Here is a 23,218-nt window from a genome sequence, read left to right as displayed (position 1 = left end):
CTGTAAAACGGACGCGATAATACGAAGAGCGGTGATAGGGGTGATGGAGTGGTTAAGTTAAGTTTTTTTCCACGCACAGCCGTGCATGAAATATTTTTTTTTTATCGTCGACCGACGTCTAAAAGTTTTTCTCTGATAAACCGAATTAAACCACAGATAAAAATGGGAAAGATCAAGAAGAAGCACACTTCGGGCGCTGCGAAGAACTACATCACACGAACACAGGCAGTCAAGAAGCTGCAGGTGTCGCTGGCCGACTTCCGGCGGCTGTGTATCTTCAAGGGCATCTACCCTCGAGAGCCCAAGAACAAGAAGAAGGCCAATAAGGGCTCGACGGCCCCTACCACCTTCTACTACAGCAAGGATATCCAGTATCTGATGCATGATCCGATCCTGCAGAAGTTCCGTGAGCACAAGGCGTTTGCAAAGAAGCTTAACCGTGCCCTGGGCCGTGGTGAAGTCGGAGACGCTAAGCGACTTGACGAGAACCGACCCCGATACAAGCTTGATCACGTCATCAAGGAGCGATATCCAACCTTCCTCGATGCTCTGAGAGATATTGACGACCCGCTGTGCATGCTCTTCCTGTTTGCTGCCATGCCGGCGACCGATAAGATCTCGTACCGCATCACCCAGGACGCTGAGAAGCTGTGCAACCAGTGGATGGCTTACGTTTCGCGAGAGCGTTTGCTGACCAAGGTGTTTGTCTCCATCAAGGGTGTCTACTACGAGGCTGTCGTCAGGGGCCAGCCAATCATGTGGATTGTGCCGTTCAGGTTCCCACAGAACATCCCGTCCGATATTGATTTCCGAGTTATGTGCACTTTCCTCGAGTTCTACACCACTCTACTGCACTTTGTGCTTTACAGGCTGTATTCCGAGGCCGGACTTGTGTACCCGCCTACTATTAACAAGGAGAAGCTCAAGGGTGTTGGTGGTATCACCGCCTACGTGCTTGAGTCGCGAGCTGGTACTGGCCCAGAGAAGCTGGTCGCCAGCGCTAGCGACGAAGTCCAGGAGGTTAAGCTCGATAAGGCTGTTGCCGCAGACAACCAGAACGACGAGAGCGAAGATGAGGAAGATGAAGGCGAGCCAGAAGACAAGCTGGACGAGTTCACCGCTCTGCCGCAGACCGAAACTGCTGCTAGTGACGTTCTTGCCCAGCCAAAGGCTGTCGAGACCAAGCTGGGCAACCTGTTCTCTGGATTCACCTTCTTCATTGGCCGAGAGACTCCTCTGGATGTTCTCGAGTTCATCATTACTGGCTTTGGTGGCCGGTTCATTTCCGAAGCTGCTTTGGACGAGCTTATCGACAATGAGGACGAGACTGTGTCAAACGACGCTGAAAAGGCGCTGGCTGGCGTCGATCTTTCTTCTGTCACCCACCAGATCACCGACAGACCTGCCATCTCACACAAGATCCCAGGGCGGACGTACATCCAGCCCCAGTGGATCTTTGATAGCATCAACAAGGGCAGTTTAGTACCAGTGGCCGAGTATGCTCCTGGTGCCACGCTGCCGCCGCACCTGAGCCCATGGGGCGATGCTGGTGGCTACGATCCTGAGGCCGAGCTCTCTGAGGCCAGCGATGAGGAAGAAGAAGAAGAGGAGGAGGAGATCGAGGGTGAGGAGCTGCCGGATGAGGAGGACGAAGAAGACGCCGAGAGTCTTGAGCACCAGCGAGAGCTGGAGAAGGAAGCTGCCGGCGTTAAGTACTCTGAGAGCGCTGCGCCGCAGAAGAAGTCCAAGAAGCGAAAGACCAAGCCGGAGGACGAGGAGAAGGAGCTCAAGAAGATGATGATGTCCAACAAGACCAAGAAGCTTTACAACAAGATGCAGTACGGCATTGAGAAGAAGGAGGCACGCATGGACACTCTCAAGGCCAAGAAGCGCAAGCTCGAGGACAAAAAGAAGCAGCTTAACAAATAATTATAGACGTATCAATTGAAATTCTCCGCGAACCACGGGGCTGGCCCCCAGTTATATTATACTACTTTACTCCGATTGTCCGCCACAGCCACTCCAGTACCAGGTATTACTCGTTAGTAAAAAGTGTTCGAGGGCCAGCCCTCGAGCTCCCGTAGTTGGGGGCGCTGCCCCCAAACCCCCTGTTACGTTACATTGTAACAAACTCCCAACTAAACCGTAGCAAACCGTCGCAACGCGTAACAACTATCCAGTTACAGATCAAAACTCCGCGCAGCGGAGCCCCAGGGGGGTTTGGGGGGACCAGTCCCCCCAATTCCTACTGTTAGCAATTGTATTCATTAGCTTCATGCAGATATTTCCCTAGGAATTGGCCCATAGCAGCACCTATCTCCGCGTAGCGGAGCTCCAGGGGGGTTTGGGGGGACTGGTCCCCCCATTAGTACTAGTAGAGGGTATTTTCGAGCTCCCGTTGCTTCGCGGAGAGGGTTATCTAGTCTTGACACGGGTGTCGAAGCTCATTCTGTCGGGCATTGTCAGCTCAAAGAGACCGCCCATGTCTGACTGGAGACGCTCCAATTGAGCAGTCGCGCTGTTCATGGCGTCCATATCTGTCAGCATTTTGACGTCAATATATGCCTTGACAAACCACCTCCCAGAAGGGTCAATCAGATCTAATGGTTTGACGCTGTCGATCTCCATCTGGTCGTCGGAGGTGCCATTGGCGCTCTTCTTAATGCACACTCGCTGGAGAACAATTACAATGTCACCCAGCACGAATTGGTGGCCCTTGAGCCAGTATTCCTGGTTCAATTTGTACCCCAAAGAGTCGAGGAACTGGAACGGGTCGCCGTCTTCGATCTTCGAGCTCATAATGCTCTGCGACGTGACCCGTCTCTTACCCGCCTCGGGCACCTCGTAGACGTTGACGGTCCACTTGCGCTGGCGCAAAGCCCCCGCATCCTCCTCAAAGCCCGCCGCAGATTCATTTTTAGCAACATCGCTGACAGTAGTTATGCGATACTGCTCGATCTGGTTGACCTGGCCCGCCTTGAGCACTGGCTTGAACGGGTACTTTGGGGTCCACACCAGGCAATGCTGGAACACCTGACGCGGGTGCATCCCTGAAAGAGCCGCCAGCGTGTGCAGCGTGATCCTCAGCTCCGCATCCGGGATGTGCGAGTACAGCGACAGCTGTTGGTACATGGTATGGTGGCTTAGACGGCCTTCGTTCAATGTTGGGCCATCTATCGGCGGGTGGTGCGTCGTTCACGTCGTATTTGGAAAATTTCAGCACAGCCGTGCGATGGAGGGTAACTTTTCTTCACCAACCCCCTTAGGCTGACGACCGAAGAACATCTGATCCGTTGATCTCGTTAGGTCTTTGGTAGAATATGTCCAAGTTGAATCCGAAGACGGCGGAGCCTGATTTTGGTGGCGCTCCAGGCGCCCTGGCCATCTCAATTGGCCTACCAGTGCTGTTCAACGTGCTCTACTTCAGCTGCAACGAAGGAGGATGCCCCCGCGAGTGGTCGGTCCAGATGATTTTGGATCAGCTCAAGACCGCGAAGCTTGTATCATGGGAGGCTACTGCTGCATATGCGGCTTGGTTTGCGGGTTTGGTGGTTTTGGACCGAATTCTGCCAGGCAAGGAGGTCAAGGGCGTCACTCTACGAGACGGCACCCAGTTGACTTACAAATTCAATGGTAAAGTGCTGATGATGGTGCTTCTGGCTATTTTCAGCCAGAGGCTTGTCGATACCAAGGGAATGCTGCCAGAGCTTGTGTTTGTGTATGATCACATGCTGGAACTGACCAATGTCGCCATCATCTTCAGCTTCGTCCTGGCGTGCTTCGTTTATATCCGGTCGTTCTTGCACAAGAAGGAAGTTCTGCTCGCAGAGGGTGGGAACACAGGAAACCCCATTTTTGACTGGTTCATTGGCCGTGAGCTCAACCCGCGCATTGGAGACTTCGACATCAAGGTGTTCTGCGAGATGCGGCCGGGTCTGCTGCTGTGGGTGCTCATTAACATGGCCATGGCGCACCACCAGATACTCAAATACGGCGCCCTCAGCAACTCAATGGCACTAGTGCTCGTATTCCAGACTTACTACGTTGTCGAAGGCACGTTTTACGAGGAGGGTCTCATCCAGATGATTGATGTCACCACCGACGGGTTCGGGTTCATGCTGTCGCTGGGTGATCTCGCCCTCGTCCCGTTCACGCACACAATGCAGGCGCGGTACCTGGCTGACCACCCGGGGGATATCCCATGGATTGGCTTCGCCGCTTGCCTGGGCGTGTTCCTGCTGGGTCTGTACATCTTCCGCATGGCTAATAACGAGAAGAGCGCGTTCAAGCGAGGAGACCCATTGACAGCGCACCTCAAATACATCGAGACCCCCACCGGCAGCAAGCTCATCACTTCCGGATGGTGGGGCATGTCGCGGCATATCAACTACTTTGGCGACTGGCTCGTGGCCTGGGCTTACTGCCTGCCGTGTGGGTTCCAGACCCCCATCCCTTACTACTTTGTTGTGTGGTTCGGCATCCTGCTCATCCACCGAGAGATTCGCGACGACGCGAAGTGCGCTAAGAAGTACAAGGAGACCTGGACAAAGTATAAGAAGCTCGTCCCCTACCGAATTATTCCAGGCATCTATTAAGTATATATTCCATACGAACATGATTTTCCTCCGCGAAGCGGAGCTACGGGAGCTCGAGGGCTGGCCCTCGAATACCTTCTCTCTCTTAGTGTAATTGGGGGGACCAGTCCCCCCAAACCCCCCTGGGGCTCCGCTTCGCGGAGATGTCCTGGCCCTCGAATACCCTTTCGTCTATAATTGAGGGAACCAGAAAATAGGCTGTCGTATAAATAGTACCAGGTAATTAAATGGGTTTAACCATGGCTTGCTCTTTATGTTGTAAACAGCAATACCAGTGTCAATTGGGTCTGAAGAACGATTATAAAAACGACCGAGATAGTCGAACCAGAGGGTGAGTAATGGTCCGAAGCAATGGGTCTTCCTACAACAATAGCCGATTTAAACAAACACAGGACGGCGAGAAATTAAAGCAGTATCACATAATTTCGTTCGCACTAGAGAGAAAAAAATACGAATGCAGTTTTTTAGTAAACAATGGAAACATGGACGAGTAAATCTGTTAAAATATAACACCATAGTAATACCAGGGGCAGGTAGATCATTAGAGAAAACTAGGGGAGGATTAAAACAGAACTACGAAGGTTTCTTCCAAAGAAAGAATAAGGCCAAGCAACGGTTATAGGTGTAGATGAGGTAATAGACTAATAGAGTAGCGCTAGGAGAGGATTGAAGCAGAATCACAGATGTTTAAAGCAGAGCTGCGGTGGTTTAGACCAAGCCAAGCGATGATTATAAAAGCTCTATCACCGTAGTACAAGATCAAATTAAGGAGAGCTACCGGAGGATTGAATCAGAATTAAGGTAGTTTGAACCAATCCAAGAGTAATATATATAAAGGCAATTGCTAAAACTATCGCGGTAGTATTGTAGATCATACTGAGTAGAGCTGGGGGAAGATTGATGTTACAGTTTGAAGCAAGTAAGCAGTAATAAATTCATTAAAGGCTAAGCAGCGATGGTAATAACAAATCAAATGGAATAGAACTACGATGGGGTTACAAGTTTTGAAAGGAATGTAGTAAGATATGTACAGATTACTGTTCCTTCTTCTCTTTCGCCTCCTCTTCCAACGAAGTAGTATCCTCCATAAAAGCAGCAACAATATAACTTATCAATACAATGTTGGCTACTGCGGCAGCAATGCCTCCTGACATGATGGAGCTGGCCCCAAACAAGTTCTGGGCGGCAAAGAAGCTCACCAGCGGGAAAACGACCATTGCCGCTGTAAAGAACATGAGTTTCCGCACCACGGAACTATCACATAATTTCGTTAGCACTAGAGAGAAAAAAATACGAAGGGATCAACTTACAGTGGGACTTCTCGTCTGTTGCTGGGCATGGTGTATAGTGGTGATAGAGTGTGTATTGGGGCGACGTTTCGTGATGATGTTTTGCCCTCCCGATATCACGAACCGATACGAAAACATGCCGAAAGCCACGAAAAAGCGAGAGAAAAAGCCGACTCAAAGCTCTACAGATGAGGTCCTCGGAAAGAAGATGCCCCGATCTGCCAAATCGTGGCCCCAGATCTCTGACCTGGGTAGAGATGAGATCACTCGTATCCTGAGCGAGTCATTGCTCCCAGTGGTGAGTGAGATAGCCGGGGAGCCCAAGAAAATTGGCACCCAGGATATGCTCAATGAATTTATTTCAAGGTAATTAATCAATTACTACTACCATATTACAAGACTAACTATTCGGGTATAGTATGCAAGAAGATTTGGCAAAGGTTCAGGTCCCACCAAGCACGCGGGAGAGCCACTATAACTATGCCAAGTTGATTCAACAGCACCAACAAATGGAGGCCGCATTGCTTCCTCTCGTAGAACAGAATGCTATGCTTGAGGCGGAAATTACGCGCGAAACAAGAGACCTAGAGTCTGATCAAGCTTATTACGAAGAGCTCAAGCGCAATGCCAAACGCCAGGCTCAGGTTGATTTGGGCGGCACGCGGCTGGCCACTTCGCTCATCTCCCAGGCAACCACCCCTGAAAACCACAGAGATACCGTCGAGGAGATTGACTACAGACCAGCTGTTGTTAAACCAGCAGACTACAATCAGGATGATGACGAGCAGGACAACGATGCGGATCTAACACAGCTGATCTCGACAATTGCGACCCACAGCTCTAAAATCGCTACCACCAACACAATATCGCTGCGACGGCTCGTTGCGGCATGCCGCCAGCTGGAAAAACACGTGATCTCTGAACTTAACCAAGAAGAAAGCTAACTCCCAACGCTTGCGCACGCGCCACATCACACGAAACACGAAACGGGCGAGCGGGCGTGCGAGTGTGTGTATGTATATCAAAACGTGAGGTGTGTCCGATAGAAAACCCGCCCTTTCAACCATTCTGTGATCTTTGATCAGCTTGTCCCGCTTGCGTTTTGACGGGCACTGGTTGAGTAGGAAGAAGAAACAGGAATAATCAGACCTCGTTGGAACGTTTCTCCAGCTCTCCCGGCATAGAGAGAACCAGTACCGAGGCGAATTGGTTGTCCAAAAAGGTTCCCCCCAGACCCCCCCCTGCTGTACCCCAATTGTACGGAAGATGAAGTCTTCTTCTCGTAACAACACGCCCAGCAAGCAACAGCAGCCGCAGCAACCGCAGCAGCAGCAGCCGCAGTCACAAAACCGCACGAGCCAGGGAAGCACCACCAGCGGCTCGAAGCGGGTGTCGGATCGAAGGCCAGCGCAGAACAAGACGGCGACTCCGCCGCCCAACGCGTGGCACGTCAAGCCCAATGCGGCGTCTGAGGCTGACTCGAACAAAGCACATATGCACGACCGACTTAACTTCCTGTTTGGCAAGTCGGTGGGCCAGTTTGCCGTTGTCACCGTGGCCAATGGTGCGCGGTTCCGCGGCGTGCTGGCGGGCGTTACGACCGACAACGACTTGGGGGTCGTGCTCAAGTGTGCTGTGAAGTACGCCCAGGCCCCCGGCGAAGAGGACGAGGAGGACCGTGCCTCGTACGCGACGCTGGCCATCCCGCCCAAGGAGTTGGCGGACGTCCTAATTGAGGCGCCCGATCTGACCCCTGACGATACGGCGCTCGACGCTGCGGCTACCCCCTCTGGCGCCCGAGCGCAGTCGGCAGGCGGGTTCAAAACGGATACTGACATTTCCGCCTCTGGCAAGGGCGGATACGTAGAGCGGGAGCTTCAGCGGTGGGCTCCTGAAGAAGGCGAACTCCACGGATCGCTCGAGGATCTCTCTTCGCGGGGGAGCCACGGGGCGTGGGACCAGTTTGCCGTCAACCGCGAGAAGTTTGGCGTAGAAAGTACCTACCACGAGCATTACTACACGACAGCCATCAACAAGAGCGCGCCAAACTACCGGGAGCTTGAGAAGAAGGCCGAGAAGCTGGCGGCTGAGATTGAGGGTAGCGGATACAGCGGGAACATTCACATTGCCGAAGAGCGGGGCATTAAAGTGGATGACAGCGGTCTAGACGAAGAAGACAAGTATTCCGGTGTGGCGCGGAAGCCCCAGCCTCCTTCTTCTTCTTCTTCTTCTACTGCTAACAAGTACACTCCGCCTCAATTCAGGCCCCCGAGTGGCGACAGGACTGCAGGAGTTCCCTATGATCCGGCCATTATCTCCAGCTCTTTGGTTACTCCAGACGGAAGGCTGACTGCTCCAAAGGCTGTTGCACCAGCTGCTCCGCTCCCAGCTGTCAAGACTGAGTCCTCCTCCGACAAGGTTAAAGCCCAGCCTCAGATCCACTCTGCATTGCCTCCATCCGTCAAGAAGCTACCACTGGGCAAGGATGTCAAAGGTCCGTCCAAGATTGGCGCTGGCGGCATTGAGAAGGAGCTCGCTGGTAATTTCAGGCAGTTTGTGTCTACGGAGTACGAGCGGCTCAACATGAAGAAGCAGTATATCCAGAATAAGCAGAAGTCCGAGCGGCTCCAGGACTTTAAGAAGTTCTCCGAAGACTACAAGATCAAGGCTCCACTGCCGCCAGACCTCATCCCCATCCTCGCCAAGGGTAAGGAGAAGCAGGAGGAGATTCGACAGAAGAGTGCTGCCAATTCTCCAGAGGTGCGGAAGGCTGTTTCCTCGCCGGTTGTTAAAACTCCCCCTGTCAAGTCACCAACCGCCAAGGCTGAAGCGACAAAGACGCCCCCTGTTAAGCCTGAGGCAACTAAATCGCCAGCTGTCAAACCTGAGTCGACGAAGCCTTCCCCTGTCAAACCTGAGGTAACCAAAAAGAAGACCGAATCTCCAGTTGTACCTTCTCCAACTGCTGGAACCAGCGTGGGTACTCCTACTCCTCCTAGCACGGCTTCTACTACTTCTACGGCTAAGAAGCCGATGAAGTTCAACTTCAACGTGCCTCAATTCAAGCCCAACCCATCAGCGCACTCGTTTACTCCGGGAGGCGGCTCGTTTGGTGGACCGCAAGTGACGTCTCCTAAGCCGTTTGTGTCGCCCCACGCCAAGCCAGCCGCATCCCATGTGCGGTCGCCGCAGCAGCCCAAGAAGGAGCCTCACCCCCAAGCGGCTCACTCTCCCGCCATCCCGCCAGCAGCGCAGCACAGCCGGTCGGCTAGCCCGAACGTCTTTGTCGAGCGGTCAGAGGCCAGGTCTCGCGCCGGTAAATTCAACCCCTTCCTCCAAGGCAAGCGAGAGTTTGAGGCCAGGCATCCCGACAAGACCTACATCATTGAGAGGGCGTTCGTCCAGGGTCCGACTTGGCCTCCGGGCCCCAGTGACCGGGGCTACCTTTCGCTCTTCGCCTCGCCAGACGCCATTCCTCGAGGATTCGGCCCGTCGCCACAGGCGGGCGGCATGGCGTTCCCAGCAATGCCCATGATGCAGCCCGGTTTTGAGGACCCCAACCTGCGACCTATGATGGCGACCTCTCCCCCACCTCCACCGGGTCAGATGGTTCCTGGATTCATCCCTAACGCCATGGGATATCCACAGTACATGCCGCAGTACGCTCCACAGTACTTCCGCCCCGCCCAGGGCGCCAATGGCACGTTCATGGCCTCGCCGCAGATGATGGGCCAGGCGTTCCCGGCCATGACCTACGTTCCGCAGGCGCCATACAGTCCCAGGGCACAGAATGCCATGGTACCGCCCCCGGTGCCACAAGGGTACTATTCGCCCCAGCAGCGCACAAGCAATGACGCCAGTCACCAGGGGTCCCCCTCGGAGTAACCTCCTCCGCGAAGCGGAGCCCCAAGGGGGTTTGGGGGACTGGTCCCTCCCGATTACACTAAGAGAGAGAGGGTTATCGAGGGCCAGCCCTCGAGCTCCCGTAGCTCCGCTTCGCGGAGATCTCCTTCCCCAATTGCTCTGTGAATATACTATACAGGAGGAGGCTAATCGAGGGCTAGCCCTCGAGCTCCCGTAGCTCCGCTTCGGTCAATTGAACTCTCTAAGTATTCTGCATTTGATGGAGTGGATTCGAGGGCCAGCCCTCGAGCTCCCGTAGCTCTGCTTCGCAGAGAGATAGAGACGCTGTTACAGCGTTTTAAATCTCCCAATAGCGTAACACAATTTTTGTTACAACCTGCAATAGCGTAACAAACTTGTAACAGCCTTAATGGCGGGGCCATCCCACAAACTGCTCGTCAGTCTTACAAGATCTCCGCGAAGCGGAGCCCCAGGGGGGTTTGGGGGGACTAGTCCCCCCAATTGCATTCTAGTTTCCTTTGCTTTAGTTGATTTGTCCCCCCGTGCTTTGTGCAGGCTGCCAAGCATTGAAGCAGCTAAGAAGGCTGTGGATCGGAGGTCGTCGCATCTCGTTATGCAGGCTATACGAGGTGTGTCACCGGTCCGAGACAACATCCGGGCTTCCGACGTCGGGCCCACCGATGCGGCTCATGAGGCTGAATACGTCTTCGCGAACGATCGTCTCTAAAACAAGCGACAAAGTCACCGGTGTCGCGGTGAAAGACGTTGTGCTGGAACCAGCATGTACCTGGCTCGTGGTCCAGACTGCATGGCCCTTGTCGATTCCCACCGACGACCGAGCAATTCGCATCGGGCTTCGATCGGGCATCCCGAAGTACTTTGGGGGCACAGCCGCGTTTTGAAACAAATTGGAAAAAATGGCGTTCTGCGCCGAATAGTTTGACCAGAGGGATATATAAGAGTGGCGACGGACTTGGCAGATTGGTTCGTGTCGCTAAACTGGTCTCCGTCGCTAGACTAATTGATTCGCCGCTAAACTTGGTTGATTTTTGCTGCTAAGCTGGTTGGTTTGCCATGTCGGGAACAATAACCTCAATGGTCGCTACTCAGACCGTGGCTTCAGTTACGCTTCCTTCGGGGGTGACCTCGATACCGGCTTCATTGTCCAGTCTCCTGGCGACGGCTACAGCTTTGCCTACTGGGAGTTCTGCAGACAATAGTTTGTACGGGTTCGTCCCGGGAAAGGGCGGTAATCTTGCCTGTCTCATCGTATTCGCCATCCTGTGGGGTGCCCATTCTGTTCTCGGAGTGTTGTATCGTCAGTGGTGGTTCGTAATTGCATTCTTCATTGCGTGTGGTCTCGAAACGGCCGGCTACATCGCGCGATATCTTTCAGCAACGGACCCGGGGAGCATCAATGACTTCCTAGTGCAAATCATTTGCCTGACGCTGGGCCCGGCGTTCCTCATGGGCGGTGTGTACTACCAACTGGCCAAATTGGTGACGATTTATGGTGAGCAGTACTCAATTCTGAGGCCAATGCACTACTCGGCCCTGTTCATCACGTGCGACCTTATTTCCATTGTCCTCCAGGCAATTGGTGGTGGAATGGCGGCCGTAGCAGTGAGGCAGGATGAGGATACCGCTTCGGGTACGCACATCATGGTTGCGGGTATTGCCTTCCAGGTGTTCTCCATGACCTTGTTTTTGGTCTGCTTTGGGTGGTTCATGTGGAAGGTCTACAAGGCCTATCGAAAGTCAGTGTCTGGAGGCACTGGTGATCCTTTCAATCCCAAATACGCGCACATTAGAAGAAGCGTGTGGTTCAGGTTGCTTCCTTATGCCATTGTAATGGCCTCTCTGTGTGTGTATGTGCGATGTGTTTACCGAGTTGTAGAGCTGGCCCAGGGCTGGAGGGGATTTATCATCACGCACGAGATCTACTTGTTTATTCTCGATGCGCTATTTATCGCTCTGGCGGCGTTTATCCTGGCGGTTGTGCATCCAGGGTTCGCTCTGGGCAAGGAGCCAATTCCGGTCAGAGGTCTTCATAAGAAGGCCGAGAAACAAAGTCCGCATTCGTAATTCCCTACCTGGTATAGTTCATCATAATTTTATAATTTTTATTTCAGGATTCGAGTTATCTTCGAGAATCGTTCGAACCGTTCAATCGGAATATAAATGGGATGAGACAAATCTCATATGATCGTTTTATTTAACCGAGAAGATGAGAATTCATCTTCTCGGAGTATTCTGTCAGTTGGTAAGCACTTATCATGAGTGTGATATTCTTTTTTATCTTCTCAGGATACATGTGCGGGTTATTTTTTGTAAGAGGAGTAATGTCATCACGGATTGGATGCAATTGTTTGCATCTACCTGACATCACTCTCTCTTTCTGACTGTTCTATACAGTTGAAACGCCCCAACTTATCAATATGATGAGTTTCTACGCTCTATAGAAAGTGGTGAAAAGTGGTGTGGTATATTAATTGGAATGCAATGGCCGGTCTTGATTCACCCATCAGAAGGACCCATGAGTGATCATAAATTACTTCTAGTACCGCTCTCAGTCCTTGGATCAGGAAAATATCAAAAATGAATATTACGCAGTTGTTCTGGCACTTGATAATAAACCACCAGTAGCATTCAATCATTGGCTGTGGGCTTGCGAAGTTGAGGAGAAGTTCAAACGGCATCATTCGATTAAGGTTAGCACCCAACAAGCCAACAAGCCAACAAACCAAGTAAGGGATGAGGGGAAGAGATCATATGAATTGTGTATTAATCTCTCTATCCGGATGCCATGTTTGAATCTTAAACTGGTAGAGGCGATATTCTTCGTATAGCACCATTCGCCAGTATAAATAAGCAGGGTACCTGCTCACATCTTTTAAGATGACTCGAATACTCGTTCTACGATTTATTCTTTTATAGCTCTAGTCTTATTGCAGCAGTTTTTGGGAAAATGGACCCCAGCCACATTTCAATTTTGAGTCTGGTGACCCCCAAAGGCGCCGCAGTGGGTACTGGGCTGCTGCAAATTATCAGGCCCCTTAAAGATCAGCTCAATGGTGCCGTGGATGACAATGCGAAGAAAGCCATTCTGCGTGATCTGCCGGGCCTGTTCGGCGACTACCCATTCCATGACGACATTGCTCCCTCGGCTATATTCGTAGTATTATTCTCGGTTATGGCCCTAGGCCACTTTTTTGTATTTGCCAAGAACTACTCACGAGGCCAGCGGTTTTGGTGGTCCTTTGGACTGGGATTTTACTGCCTTTTCCGAGTCATTGGGTTCGGTATGCGAATCAGCTGGGCCCAGGACGTATTCAAAGTCCAGGTCGGCATTGCCTCTACTGTGTTTTCGCTCGTATCTGTGCTCTATGTCAAGACCATGAACGTCCTGCTAAGTCATCGCATCTTTACCTGGAGACACCCCGAGACGGGCCATGCCTCATGGTTTAACCTCTTAATGATTCAGGTATACTTTATTGTCATTGGCGTCATTGTAATGGCCATTCTTGGTCAGGCAGTCCCTTTCATATACTTCTTGTCTGAGAGCCACTTCAACATGTGCAAGAAAGTCGCTCGGGCTGCTGCGATACTTGAGCTGTTCTACGCAGTTGCTGCGCTTCTGCTTATCGTTCTTGCCTTTGCCATCCCGGCCGGCCAAATCAACCACAAGTTCATGAACTTTAAAAAGAAGACTCCACAGGATGAACTGCCTCCGACTGTCCAGGCGACGTGGATCGAGAAGACGAGCCTGTTTTACTATCCGGAGAAGGGATCCCAGAGGACAAGTTACAAAGGTGGGTTGCTGGGCAAGGCAATTCGAGTCATGCCTTCTGCATCTGTACCAGCGTCTGGTCTCACGGTTCTCCAGCATGAGCCACACCATAATGGCCCGCGGATCTCTATGGCCATTATTCTCGTTGTGATTACCTCGCTCATTCTTACAATGAACTGTAGCTTTCGGCTTGCCTCTGTGTTTGTCAACAAGACTCGAGGTGACAGCAGTGGAGTGCCATTCAGCAGCTGGATCTTCCGGAACTACATTTTCTACATCTTTTATGGAGCATTTGAGATTGTCGTTAATGTACTCTACCTCGTGTTCCGAGTCGACTTGAGGTTCTACATCCCTGACCGGCCAAGGAAGGCACGTTTTGGTGTAGCGTCATCTCTTAGCCCTCCTCAGACGAGTACGGATTACAGTGACGAACCCAAATTTTCCGCCGAACAACCACCGAATTCTGTGCCTTTTGTTTAGTCATTTGTTCTATCAATTCGTATATGACTAATCTTATTTGTTTCAATATATCTGGTAATCTTAGTTTTGTTCTGGCTATCAGTTACTGAGAAAAAAATGTTCCCGCATGTACTACTCTTTCTCTATGTGCTATTCGCATAGATTATATCGTTGGCTCTGTGAGTCTTCTCTAAAGATGGGATATAGAAAAGTGAGGCTCTCCGTAAATCCAATGAACCGGGATCTTTTTTGTATAGCGACATCGTTGCACGTATATGGTAGACAATATTACAATCATTCAACTACCAGTGTATTTTGATATGCAAATATCGGATGCCCCGTTTGTAACACTGGTAGCTGTGGTGATCCTTCGGAATGCCGACTGTCACGGCGTATGACAAGTTGTTCAGCCGCACATTCAGGGGAGCCCGGGCTGATCTTCTCCTAGAACTGCCCTGAAGGCTAACAACATCAAATACAATGTAGTCCTTAAATTTTATAGTGCTACACCAGCTGGCTTGCATAATTATATACCATTGGCATAGGAAGGGTTGGATACTTGCATGCCTTCCGGGTCTCGAATGGAACTCTCCTAACTGAATGTCATTCTCTTTTGTATGAAGATCTAAGCTCACACGTAGAAAAACGGTATACTGGTATTGCAACCTTCTTCAGTGCAGAAGATGGATTTTTAAGAATAGTCCAACTTTATTGAATAAAATTGTATAGTACCGGTAACATGATATATAACCAGGTCATGTATCTTAGTGATGTCTCTGGTCTCGGCCTCAACAAGATGAGAATAGATTTCACTGTATTACCGATACAGCATTATTATTATTATTCATATCAGTTACCAGGGTACATGCAAATCTGTGGAGTGGCAGGGTCCAGAAAGTCCAGAAACCCCTTCTTAGAATACATATTCATGTAGCTAGCTTGCATATTTTTCGGACCCTTTTAAATCTTTTCTTCGGCTCTTTTTGATCCGTCTGTAATTCCTCTCCGCGTCTTTACCCATTTCCCTCGTTACTCACCTCAGATTGCTCAGCTCTTGCAATAGAAGGATATGAATTACTATCGTTAGATTGGCCTTTTGAATGCGAAAAGGGTTGTTGTGCAACTGGCACCATCGCCTTCTCAGTACCATAATTTTCCTTCATCCAGCTAATCCAATCCCACTTAACAAAAATGTCGAACCTGCTCACTTGCAGACCTACTTCTGACCACTTAAGCAATGGAGTGGCCAGCTTCCCAGGAACATAGATTTCTTCCTGCCACATTGGCTGTTCAAGATCGAGACCAAATTTTGCGCAGCTGAAACGCCAGACAACAATTTGCAAACAATCTTTGTCAACAAGAATGACACTACTCGGAGAATAGTCCACCCTAATTCCAACACCTCAATTGTCGAATTCTTGCTCCACGGCGATAATTTTCTTCATAAGACGCTGCTTTTCCTCTCTGTTAAATGACTTTGGCTTTATCTTGTTGAGACCCTTTCCTTCAATATATTGCCTCAATAGAACGCGGATATCTCGATGTGTATGCTCCGGGTGATCCTCCACTGGAACCTTCATGGTGTAGGAGCCATAGTACTTCGGAATCAGCCTACCTTGTAAGTCCTTCAAAAGGTTATAGGCAATGGCGGTTCTGGTGTAGCTCAAATCAGAACAGACCGAGGCAGGCATGTCCAAAAGGGCAAGCGGGTCGAATATTTCAGCCACGACTTGCTTTCCAACAACTTCCTCGTCCAAATGGGGCACATGAGAAGCTGTAATCTCAGCCAGGAAGAGACGTGGCCTATCCACTTTAAGTGGTCTAATCTCTCTATTGAGCTTGATTTTTATCTCATCAATTCCCGCTTGGCCAGGCAATGGTGGATGAGCAAGCACATCGTCTAGCGGGAAGCTGGGATTTTCATCTAATACAACTGGCCTGGGAGGGGAGTAAGTGCGCAACAGGTTTTTGATCTCCATTAAGTCAGGCGGAGTGTGGCTGCGAAGAGTAATTACCTGCGGCAATTCCAAGGGGAACCACTCTGGATCATATTCAATACGGTCACAGCCCATCGTATTCAGCAGCTAGTAACGAAAACTATAAGGGAGAGAAAAGTAAGAGAACGGAAGAAAGCAAAGCAATTTATAGAATGTTGTCAGCTTAGGCTACAACGTAAAACATTTGAAGTTTAAATCTAAGTTAATGCAGCTAATGTCATCAATTTCGACTAAAAGAGTTTGACTGTTGCCTCATACGTACCCCATTGATTTCGGAGGCAGAAAAAGCATGCCGGAGATGTCGTCTTAGACTTGGAAAGTGAACAGGCTGTGGAGGAGGTATATTACTGCCAATTCCAGGTTACAGGAGTTTGTAGTGTAGTTTTTTATTGATTTTGGAGGCTCTAGTTCTTGTCAAATCTATTCAATTTGACCTTTCGATCTATTTACATGTAAGCTCCATACATGTATGACCTTGTACCGGTTCGTATAATGCCGAGTACCACTATACTATGTCCTCTAGACGATTCCACTTATCTGATCAAACGAGAGTATACCGATTATTCTTAACAAATAGCTTAGCAGGTTGAAACCTCAAAAATGATAGTCTCAATGGCTAAAACTACAACTACCAAGTGCCCATAGCAACTGGAGTCTGAAAAATGGACTGATACATGCTGTAGATATAAGACGGCGCGCGCAACCACGAAGCCCCGCAAGACAAAATGCGCAACCACCCAACGGTGCAATCGATAACCATCCAACCCCACGAACTGTTGACCACCGAAGTCAAACGGGATTCGCTGGCTTTATAGAGCGAGCTCAGAATGAATAAAGGAAAGCAGAAGGTTCCTGATGAGGAGCGCGAGCCGCTGCTAGTACGCGGAAGCGCTCCGACTCCAGCATATGAGGCCGTCCAGCCAGAGACTGGGGCTGCTGACTATTCCTCCTCTTCTTCTTCGGGTTCGACCTCCCAGGCTCGATCTCCTTGGCGCACACTCTGTATAATACTCCTGAGGGGGTTCCTTGTCGTCGGTGTAACTGTGGCGATCGTCCTCCTCGTGGCAAAAGCCCTGCGGCTCGACGACCTCCAGGAAGAGCTGCTCCACGCACCGGTGCTGGAGCTCGAGAGCGTATCGGTTGCCGGATTTTCGTCGGAAGGGCTGCACCTGCGGCTAAGCGGCGAGCTGAGCCTCGACTATTCGGGAGTATCTGGCGCCGCACGTGGTGCGGCTGTGCGCCGCACCGCTCGGCTCGTGCGCACATTGCAGGTCGAAGAAGGCGAGATGCATCTCTACTTTGAGCGAGACGAGGACGAGTTCGCCAAGACGGTGACGGCGAGCCTGCCGCCGATGGAGGTTAATATCACCGAGCATGTCGCAACGCGGTTCGACTTTGTTACGACCCTAAGCGAGTTTGGCAGCCCCTACGTGCTGGGCACCATTGCTGAGCGGCTCATTGCCGCTGAGCCGCTGACATTTAAAGGAGTGGCCATGATTGGCGTGCGCAAGGGCCCGCTAGCGCTCGGCCCACTTCCTATTGTTGTCGAGGAAACGGTCAACGACAGCGCGCGCGACGGTGGCGACATGTCGTTGCAAGTCGGCGACATCACTCTGCGGCAAGAGCGCCGCACGAGCCGCATCGTAGTAACGACGGAGGTCGCGGCGCAGTACAATTTTCCCGTTGACGCTGAGGTACCAGAGATCAGCTGGCTTATCAGTATTCCGGCGTGTGACGCGGATGATCGCATTGTCGTTGCACAGGCGGAGACCTCTGCTATTCACTTGGTTCCGTTTGCTGTCAGCAACGTATCGGTAACGTCGGTCGTTGACGGGCTCCCCGAGGAGCTGAAGAGGCCGTGCCATGAGTATGGCGAGCGATCGCCGCTGGACGAGTTTGTGCAGAACTATCTGGACGGAGAAGACAACACTGTAGCCATTTCGGGAGCCCCGGAGCAGTCGGACCGGGTTCCTGCATGGCTGGGGAGTATTCTGCAAGGCATTGAGTTTAAAGTGCCGCTTGGAGGCAACCAAGGGGGCGGCGACCTCATTCGCGACCTCGAGTTTGGGGACTTCCGGCTCGAGCTGGAGATGGCCCCTCTGCGCATGCCCCGCGTGAGTGCTGCTGTGCGGGTGACCATTGCACCTCCGGAAAGCATACACATTGACCAGTCGATAGATATTAAGGTGTTGAAGGCCCGCGGGCTGGCTGATCTGTACTCCCAGGGCGAGAAGTTTGCGCAGCTCAACATTCAGGAGTGGGTTCCTTGCGAGACGTTTAAGCACGGGGACCTGTACAAGGTGCAGTTTGAGCTGGATAAGATCCCGGTAAACGTTACTAACGAGAGTGTGTTCTCGCGTGTCATGCGCGAGATTGTGTTCCAAGGGTCATCGGCAGTGCGAGTCGAGTCTTTGACTGACGCTGTCGTCAGCGTTCCCAAGCCTATTGGCTCATTTGTACTAACTGAGATCCCTGCATCCGGCGACACAAATCTGAGGAACGGTAGACTATAGAGGTGTCTACATATTTGAGGACGGTAGACTATAGAGATGTCTAGGTATTTATTTATTATGCATTATTCCCGTAATCAATGGTAAGCCTTTAGGGATATGAACGATAGTAACAGGGGTATCAATTTCCCATTATTCTACAACATCTGCACAACTCTCCTCGACATCTCACCAAGGGATTTATTCTCTGTGTAGCTAACCATGTGAACACCAGTGATTACTAACAGAAGGCAAATGACCTAGCACATAAATGGATTTATCCTGTTCAATCTCTAGTACGCAAGATCTATTCGATCCCATCCTATTAAGTAGAATCGATCCGGTTCCATCCAATCTTGACCCGCAATACTTCCATCTAGGATGCTTAAGAGAATTGGTCGTCAGTGGACCCTTCAGCAACGATTTTGGCCTTTTCCCGTCTCTGCTGAGTCCAAGGGAACTAAGGCGTTGTCATTGGTCGATGCGATAAATGCAGTATAGTTATTCTTGATGGATTTCGCATTACCGGGCTTTTGATTTGAGCGAGAACCCTGACGGCTCTCTCGAGATTGAGAGGAATTATTGCTGCTGGAACGTTTTTCGAGCACGACACTGTTGGAATGTATGACCCTGAAGTTTGCAGAAATCGCATTTCACAAACTTCTTGGTGCGTTGCGCCTCGAGTTCCTTAGCCTTTGCAACATAGCGTTGAATGGCGTTGCCAGGCGACATGCCAATTTCTGGCTTTGATACGTAAAGCAGTGTTTGGCGATATTCCTCAGGTACAATTGATGAGGTTAACACAACCAAGACAAAGGGATCCATATGACTCGGGATCTGGCACCAAAGTAGCAGAAACTCTTCATCCAGAAATTTTGCCAGTGAGCCATAATGTGGCTTGTAGTTTAGTGACTCGAGTTCGGCGAGAAGCTGAGTATTATCCTTAGTTGCAGGATATACCAATTTTATTCGTGCAAAGAACGCATCCCAATTGACAGAACCATTTGAGTCGCAATTTCGGGCGATGGCAAGGAACGAATCGGTCATCCACTTCACTTTGGCAGCCAATTTGTAAACTTTAATCAGATCTTCATCTTTGGATTGTGTAGCATAAATCTTTGCTAGTCGAATCCAATGGCTCACATCCATGTTGGGCACGAGATCCGGCACTTTCTCCGCATAAAATTGCTGAGGAGACCCTTCATCAAGCGGACGGCATGGTACCGGTGGCTGGAATTGTGTCTTAACCAGTGAAGATGGGAACGCCTGGTTTGGCTGCTCCTGTTGTTGCTGCTGTGGCTGTGGAGAAGGGGGAGAACGTAAAAGTTGTTGCATTTGGTTCTCCAGGTCATCGAATTGTTGCAGTTGGTTCTCCAACGCATCGAAACGGTGGGCCATATCGTCATGACGTTCCTGGCCAGTTCTTGAAACAAATTGTGACGTTCTTGGTCGAGTTGTTGGACCTGCACAAGCGCGGCCACAGCAATCTGCTCGAATCGATTGGCGATAACAGAATTGGTGTATATTGCCACTGCCCGGCGAGTCAACCTCGTCCAAATTTGTCGTAAATCTTCCGGGGATGTGACCCCTTCGGGCCAACACAACAGCCGGCCAAATAAAGTGATATCATTCAGCGGTGGAATTCTCGGTGCTTCCAGCGTGGGATTATTTGGTACCTCAGCCGTTGGCTCCTGTGCCGACTTAGCTGCTGACATGGTGTGTCAAGGGAGAGGCGGCAGGCAGGAATAGTGTTGAAAATAAGAAGACACTGATTATTCTTGTGAGCACACACGGATTGTTAATAGTGGTAGCCGTATATCTGATGTCAATTCTTGTAAGGGAGTTATAATGAACTATTGTAATTCTATTGTCATTCTGTATGTTAGTCATGTCCTGATAAACCTCTCACTTACTGTTCTTACCTATTAATTGATCACTTTAAGGATTGCTTACTATGAGGGATGAAGAGGGGAAGGAAAGAGGGAAAGATTTAGGAAAGTCTTTTTATAGATAAACATTGATAAAACATCGATGAGGTTGCGAGTCGCGCAGCGTACGTGTGGCACGAGTCATGCGGCTCGTGTGGCGTGCGCCGCGCGGTTCATGCGGCTCATCCAACGTAGGACAAGCCTATGCCGACATGGAGCCTGAGGCATTAGTAAACTACATCAAGCTATGGCCTATCACGCGTTCGTTTCGGCCAATTGCATAGGTGACCACCGGAGCTCGAGGGCTGGCACGTGAAAAAGCGCTAGGGCAATTGAAGAACATCTGGGTACTCTCCACGGATCTTAATAATATATTAGATGTGAGCTGCTCTCGGTTAATGCGTGAATTTGATAAGAGGTATAAACGTTCTGAATATACATATCAATAAAAAAAAGTACCGGTAGCTGTGCAATGGAAATTGAAGAATTTTAGTCTAGGTTGTAACACCCCTTGGAGTCTCAATGAAGTCATTGAAAATGGAATACAGCAAGTTCCTATTCATAGAGTCATCAATTGACCTTAATCCGGCCTCCTCCGGGTAGATAGGAACGATTTCCGTATAAGAATACAATAGACCCATAAAATCGCTAGTTTCAGTCAACTACCAATATTTTGCGCGAAGCGAACTACAGGGAGCTCGAACACTCACTCTTAGTGTACTTGGGATGGGGAAGGTCCCCTGTAGCGCCCTGATGATAAGACGGGGGTTTGGGGGCAGAGCCCCGAACTACGGGAGCTCGAGGGCTGGCCCTCGAATACATCTCCACGCTTGGAGGATGGATAATATATATTACCAATAAAATATAAACAAATTGATGGCAGTATAGTAATTAGGGTGCGGTATTTTGGTGCTTTAACCTGGTGGCAGGTCGGTAGCGTTGTCTACAACGTCGTCGGCCTTCTTGGCCTCGGCGGGAGAGCCAGTGTCCAATGGGGTTCGCGACAGAGCAGTCATACCGGATCGGGCAATCTCAAGCACACCAAATGGCTGGACGAGATGGATGAACGAGGTGATTCGCTCTGGCTTGGCGCACAGCTCGACAATGCAGTTTCGGTCCGACACGTCGACCACCTTGCCGCCAAACTGGGCGGCGAGCTTGGTGATGGCGTCCAAATGCTGGTGCTTGTGTCGGAGGGCCTCTGATGGCGCAATGTTGTTCGGGTGGTAGTCCCTGACCTGGTAGGCCTGCGGAGCCTTGGACTCGCCGTTGGAGATCCCCGCCGAGTTGGCGAAGCTGTTGGCGGTCTCTGCGTAGGCCTGGCCGTGGTGAGTCAGCAGTTCCTCAAAGTACTCTGGGCCCAGCAGCGAGACCTTGGCAAGAAGCAGCTCTCGACGCACAATTGGCGCGTTGGAGTAGTCCAAAACGGCCCAAACGGGGACGAGATCCTCGATCTGACGCCGCGCCTGCTCAACAACGCCGTCCTGACCGTGCAGCACAATAGTCATACGACTCAGGTCCTTAACCTCGGTCGAGCACACTACAAGCGAGTCGATATTGAACCCTCGGGCCGCGAGAGTCCCGGAGACCCGCGACAGCACACCGGGCTCGTTCTGCACGAGGCAGTTGAGCACGTGCGGCTTACGCGGCGTCGGGGACTTGATCGGTGTCTCGTAGAGAATGGACGAGATGGCCGCGCTCGTCGACCAGTTGGGGGTGTCGATGGTCGGCAGCGGCGGCTGCTTGGTGTTACGGTGCAGCACCTTGTACGCCATGGCGGCGATGGACGAGTTGGAGTTGAACCGCTTCACGGTGTGGGCTCCAGTCACCCCGGATCGAAGCCGTGTCAGGCTCCTCACTGCTAGTGACATATTAAATGACTGAGTATCTCGAGTTTTCCAGAGAAACGCAGGATGGTCGTCTTTAAGTACCCTGCGATGCGGTGCACTTTTTTCTGTTTGAGTCACACCCATCTCTCCCCGGCTTTTTCCCCCATCCCCTCCGCCGATATCGGAACTTGCATCCGGTCACCGCTTATTGTACAGGCTTCTATTGGGCCCTGAATAGAACCTCCTTGGGTGTTATTCGAGGGCCAGCCCTCGAGCTCCCGTAGTTGGGGGCTCTGCCCCCAAACCCCCGGTCATATCAAGATCTCCGCGTAGCGGAGCCACAGGGGGGTTTGGGGGGACTGGTCCCCCCCATTTGCGATTACAATTGCTCTCTTATCTATGATATCGGGTGAGTGGATGTCACGAAATCATCCACTGAATGATATGGGGCTGGAATTGGATACGGAAATACACATTCATAATGCACTTCCTAGGGCTATGTAGGTAAAATTAGCAGCTAATGTATATTCTGTCTAGGGCTGTTTAATACCAGGGTATGATGTATGGTACTTTGTCGTGATAATATGAAGGGGGTGCTGGTCGATGTAAGAGTCATCGGAGCGTGATTCTCGGTATTATTCAAGAACCGAGGGAACGAATCAAACAATTGACGGCTATCCGTATTTTGTTTCGTTTTAAAGTTACCATTACTTGCGACCATGTTGTAATTGTATCTCTAGTTGAACTGTCTTCAGGATGCGATGCTCTGATAAGATAGCCATTCCTATGATATACCTACGGTACATACAAAATAAAGCTCGCTTGACGTATTTTATTGCGTCTAATTCATCGTGTTATGGGCCAGGCGCCCTATTGGCCTCGATGACTCTATACCTATACTACATATCCACGCTCTGGAAGGACGTTAACCAATAATGATAATAAAAGCGAGGGATTACAGATCCAATGAATGGGCTT

General features: G+C 50.7%; 12 protein-coding genes across 12 annotated transcripts; 7 read left to right on the top strand and 5 right to left on the bottom strand.

The window, feature by feature from the left end:
* Positions 1-162: 162 nt before the first annotated feature.
* NOP7 (mRNA-binding ribosome synthesis protein NOP7) lies at positions 163-1,929 on the top strand (the record flags this gene model as incomplete). Its single annotated transcript, XM_076682157.1, has 1 exon — positions 163-1,929. The coding sequence occupies one exon, from the start codon at positions 163-165 to the stop codon at positions 1,927-1,929; it is 1,767 nt and encodes a 588-aa protein (XP_076543403.1).
* A 486-nt stretch (positions 1,930-2,415) lies between these two features.
* SRB5 (Srb5p) lies at positions 2,416-3,132 on the bottom strand (the record flags this gene model as incomplete). Its single annotated transcript, XM_076682156.1, has 1 exon — positions 2,416-3,132. The coding sequence occupies one exon, from the start codon at positions 3,130-3,132 to the stop codon at positions 2,416-2,418; it is 717 nt and encodes a 238-aa protein (XP_076543402.1).
* Positions 3,133-3,320: 188 nt separating this feature from the next.
* On the top strand, positions 3,321-4,595 carry ERG24 (delta(14)-sterol reductase; the record flags this gene model as incomplete). Its single annotated transcript, XM_076682155.1, has 1 exon — positions 3,321-4,595. One exon carries the CDS (start codon positions 3,321-3,323, stop codon positions 4,593-4,595), a length of 1,275 nt encoding a protein of 424 aa, XP_076543401.1.
* Positions 4,596-5,629: 1,034 nt separating this feature from the next.
* On the bottom strand, positions 5,630-5,934 carry VMA21 (Vma21p; the record flags this gene model as incomplete). The annotated part of the gene is made up of 2 exons (XM_076682154.1): positions 5,630-5,849; positions 5,906-5,934. 2 exons carry the CDS (start codon positions 5,932-5,934, stop codon positions 5,630-5,632), a joined length of 249 nt encoding a protein of 82 aa, XP_076543400.1.
* Positions 5,935-6,020: 86 nt separating this feature from the next.
* TRVA0_002S00474 (uncharacterized protein) lies at positions 6,021-6,828 on the top strand (the record flags this gene model as incomplete). Its single annotated transcript, XM_076682153.1, has 2 exons — positions 6,021-6,250; positions 6,303-6,828. The coding sequence occupies 2 exons, from the start codon at positions 6,021-6,023 to the stop codon at positions 6,826-6,828; spliced, it is 756 nt and encodes a 251-aa protein (XP_076543399.1).
* A 322-nt stretch (positions 6,829-7,150) lies between these two features.
* On the top strand, positions 7,151-9,769 carry PBP1 (Pbp1p; the record flags this gene model as incomplete). Its single annotated transcript, XM_076682152.1, has 1 exon — positions 7,151-9,769. One exon carries the CDS (start codon positions 7,151-7,153, stop codon positions 9,767-9,769), a length of 2,619 nt encoding a protein of 872 aa, XP_076543398.1.
* Positions 9,770-10,843: 1,074 nt separating this feature from the next.
* On the top strand, positions 10,844-11,833 carry RSB1 (phospholipid-translocating ATPase RSB1; the record flags this gene model as incomplete). The annotated part of the gene is made up of 1 exon (XM_076682151.1): positions 10,844-11,833. One exon carries the CDS (start codon positions 10,844-10,846, stop codon positions 11,831-11,833), a length of 990 nt encoding a protein of 329 aa, XP_076543397.1.
* Positions 11,834-12,716: 883 nt separating this feature from the next.
* TRVA0_002S00408 (DUF3112 domain-containing protein) lies at positions 12,717-14,018 on the top strand (the record flags this gene model as incomplete). The annotated part of the gene is made up of 1 exon (XM_076682150.1): positions 12,717-14,018. One exon carries the CDS (start codon positions 12,717-12,719, stop codon positions 14,016-14,018), a length of 1,302 nt encoding a protein of 433 aa, XP_076543396.1.
* A 1,382-nt stretch (positions 14,019-15,400) lies between these two features.
* Positions 15,401-16,069, bottom strand: TRVA0_002S00386 (uncharacterized protein; the record flags this gene model as incomplete). The annotated part of the gene is made up of 1 exon (XM_076682149.1): positions 15,401-16,069. One exon carries the CDS (start codon positions 16,067-16,069, stop codon positions 15,401-15,403), a length of 669 nt encoding a protein of 222 aa, XP_076543395.1.
* Positions 16,070-16,821: 752 nt separating this feature from the next.
* Positions 16,822-18,507, top strand: TAG1 (Tag1p; the record flags this gene model as incomplete). The annotated part of the gene is made up of 1 exon (XM_076682148.1): positions 16,822-18,507. One exon carries the CDS (start codon positions 16,822-16,824, stop codon positions 18,505-18,507), a length of 1,686 nt encoding a protein of 561 aa, XP_076543394.1.
* Positions 18,508-19,062: 555 nt separating this feature from the next.
* TRVA0_002S00342 (uncharacterized protein) lies at positions 19,063-19,881 on the bottom strand (the record flags this gene model as incomplete). Its single annotated transcript, XM_076682147.1, has 1 exon — positions 19,063-19,881. The coding sequence occupies one exon, from the start codon at positions 19,879-19,881 to the stop codon at positions 19,063-19,065; it is 819 nt and encodes a 272-aa protein (XP_076543393.1).
* Positions 19,882-21,325: 1,444 nt separating this feature from the next.
* On the bottom strand, positions 21,326-22,282 carry ILV6 (acetolactate synthase regulatory subunit; the record flags this gene model as incomplete). Its single annotated transcript, XM_076682146.1, has 1 exon — positions 21,326-22,282. The coding sequence occupies one exon, from the start codon at positions 22,280-22,282 to the stop codon at positions 21,326-21,328; it is 957 nt and encodes a 318-aa protein (XP_076543392.1).
* Positions 22,283-23,218: the final 936 nt, after the last annotated feature.

Source organism: Trichomonascus vanleenenianus (assembly GCF_965637985.1).
Source record: "Trichomonascus vanleenenianus strain CLIB 3782 genome assembly, contig: TRVA0_002S, whole genome shotgun sequence".
Taxonomy (NCBI): Eukaryota; Fungi; Ascomycota; class Dipodascomycetes; order Dipodascales; family Trichomonascaceae; genus Blastobotrys; species Blastobotrys vanleenenianus.
Note: the sequence above shows the minus strand (reverse complement) of the source record. Positions and strands in the feature narration are given on the sequence as shown.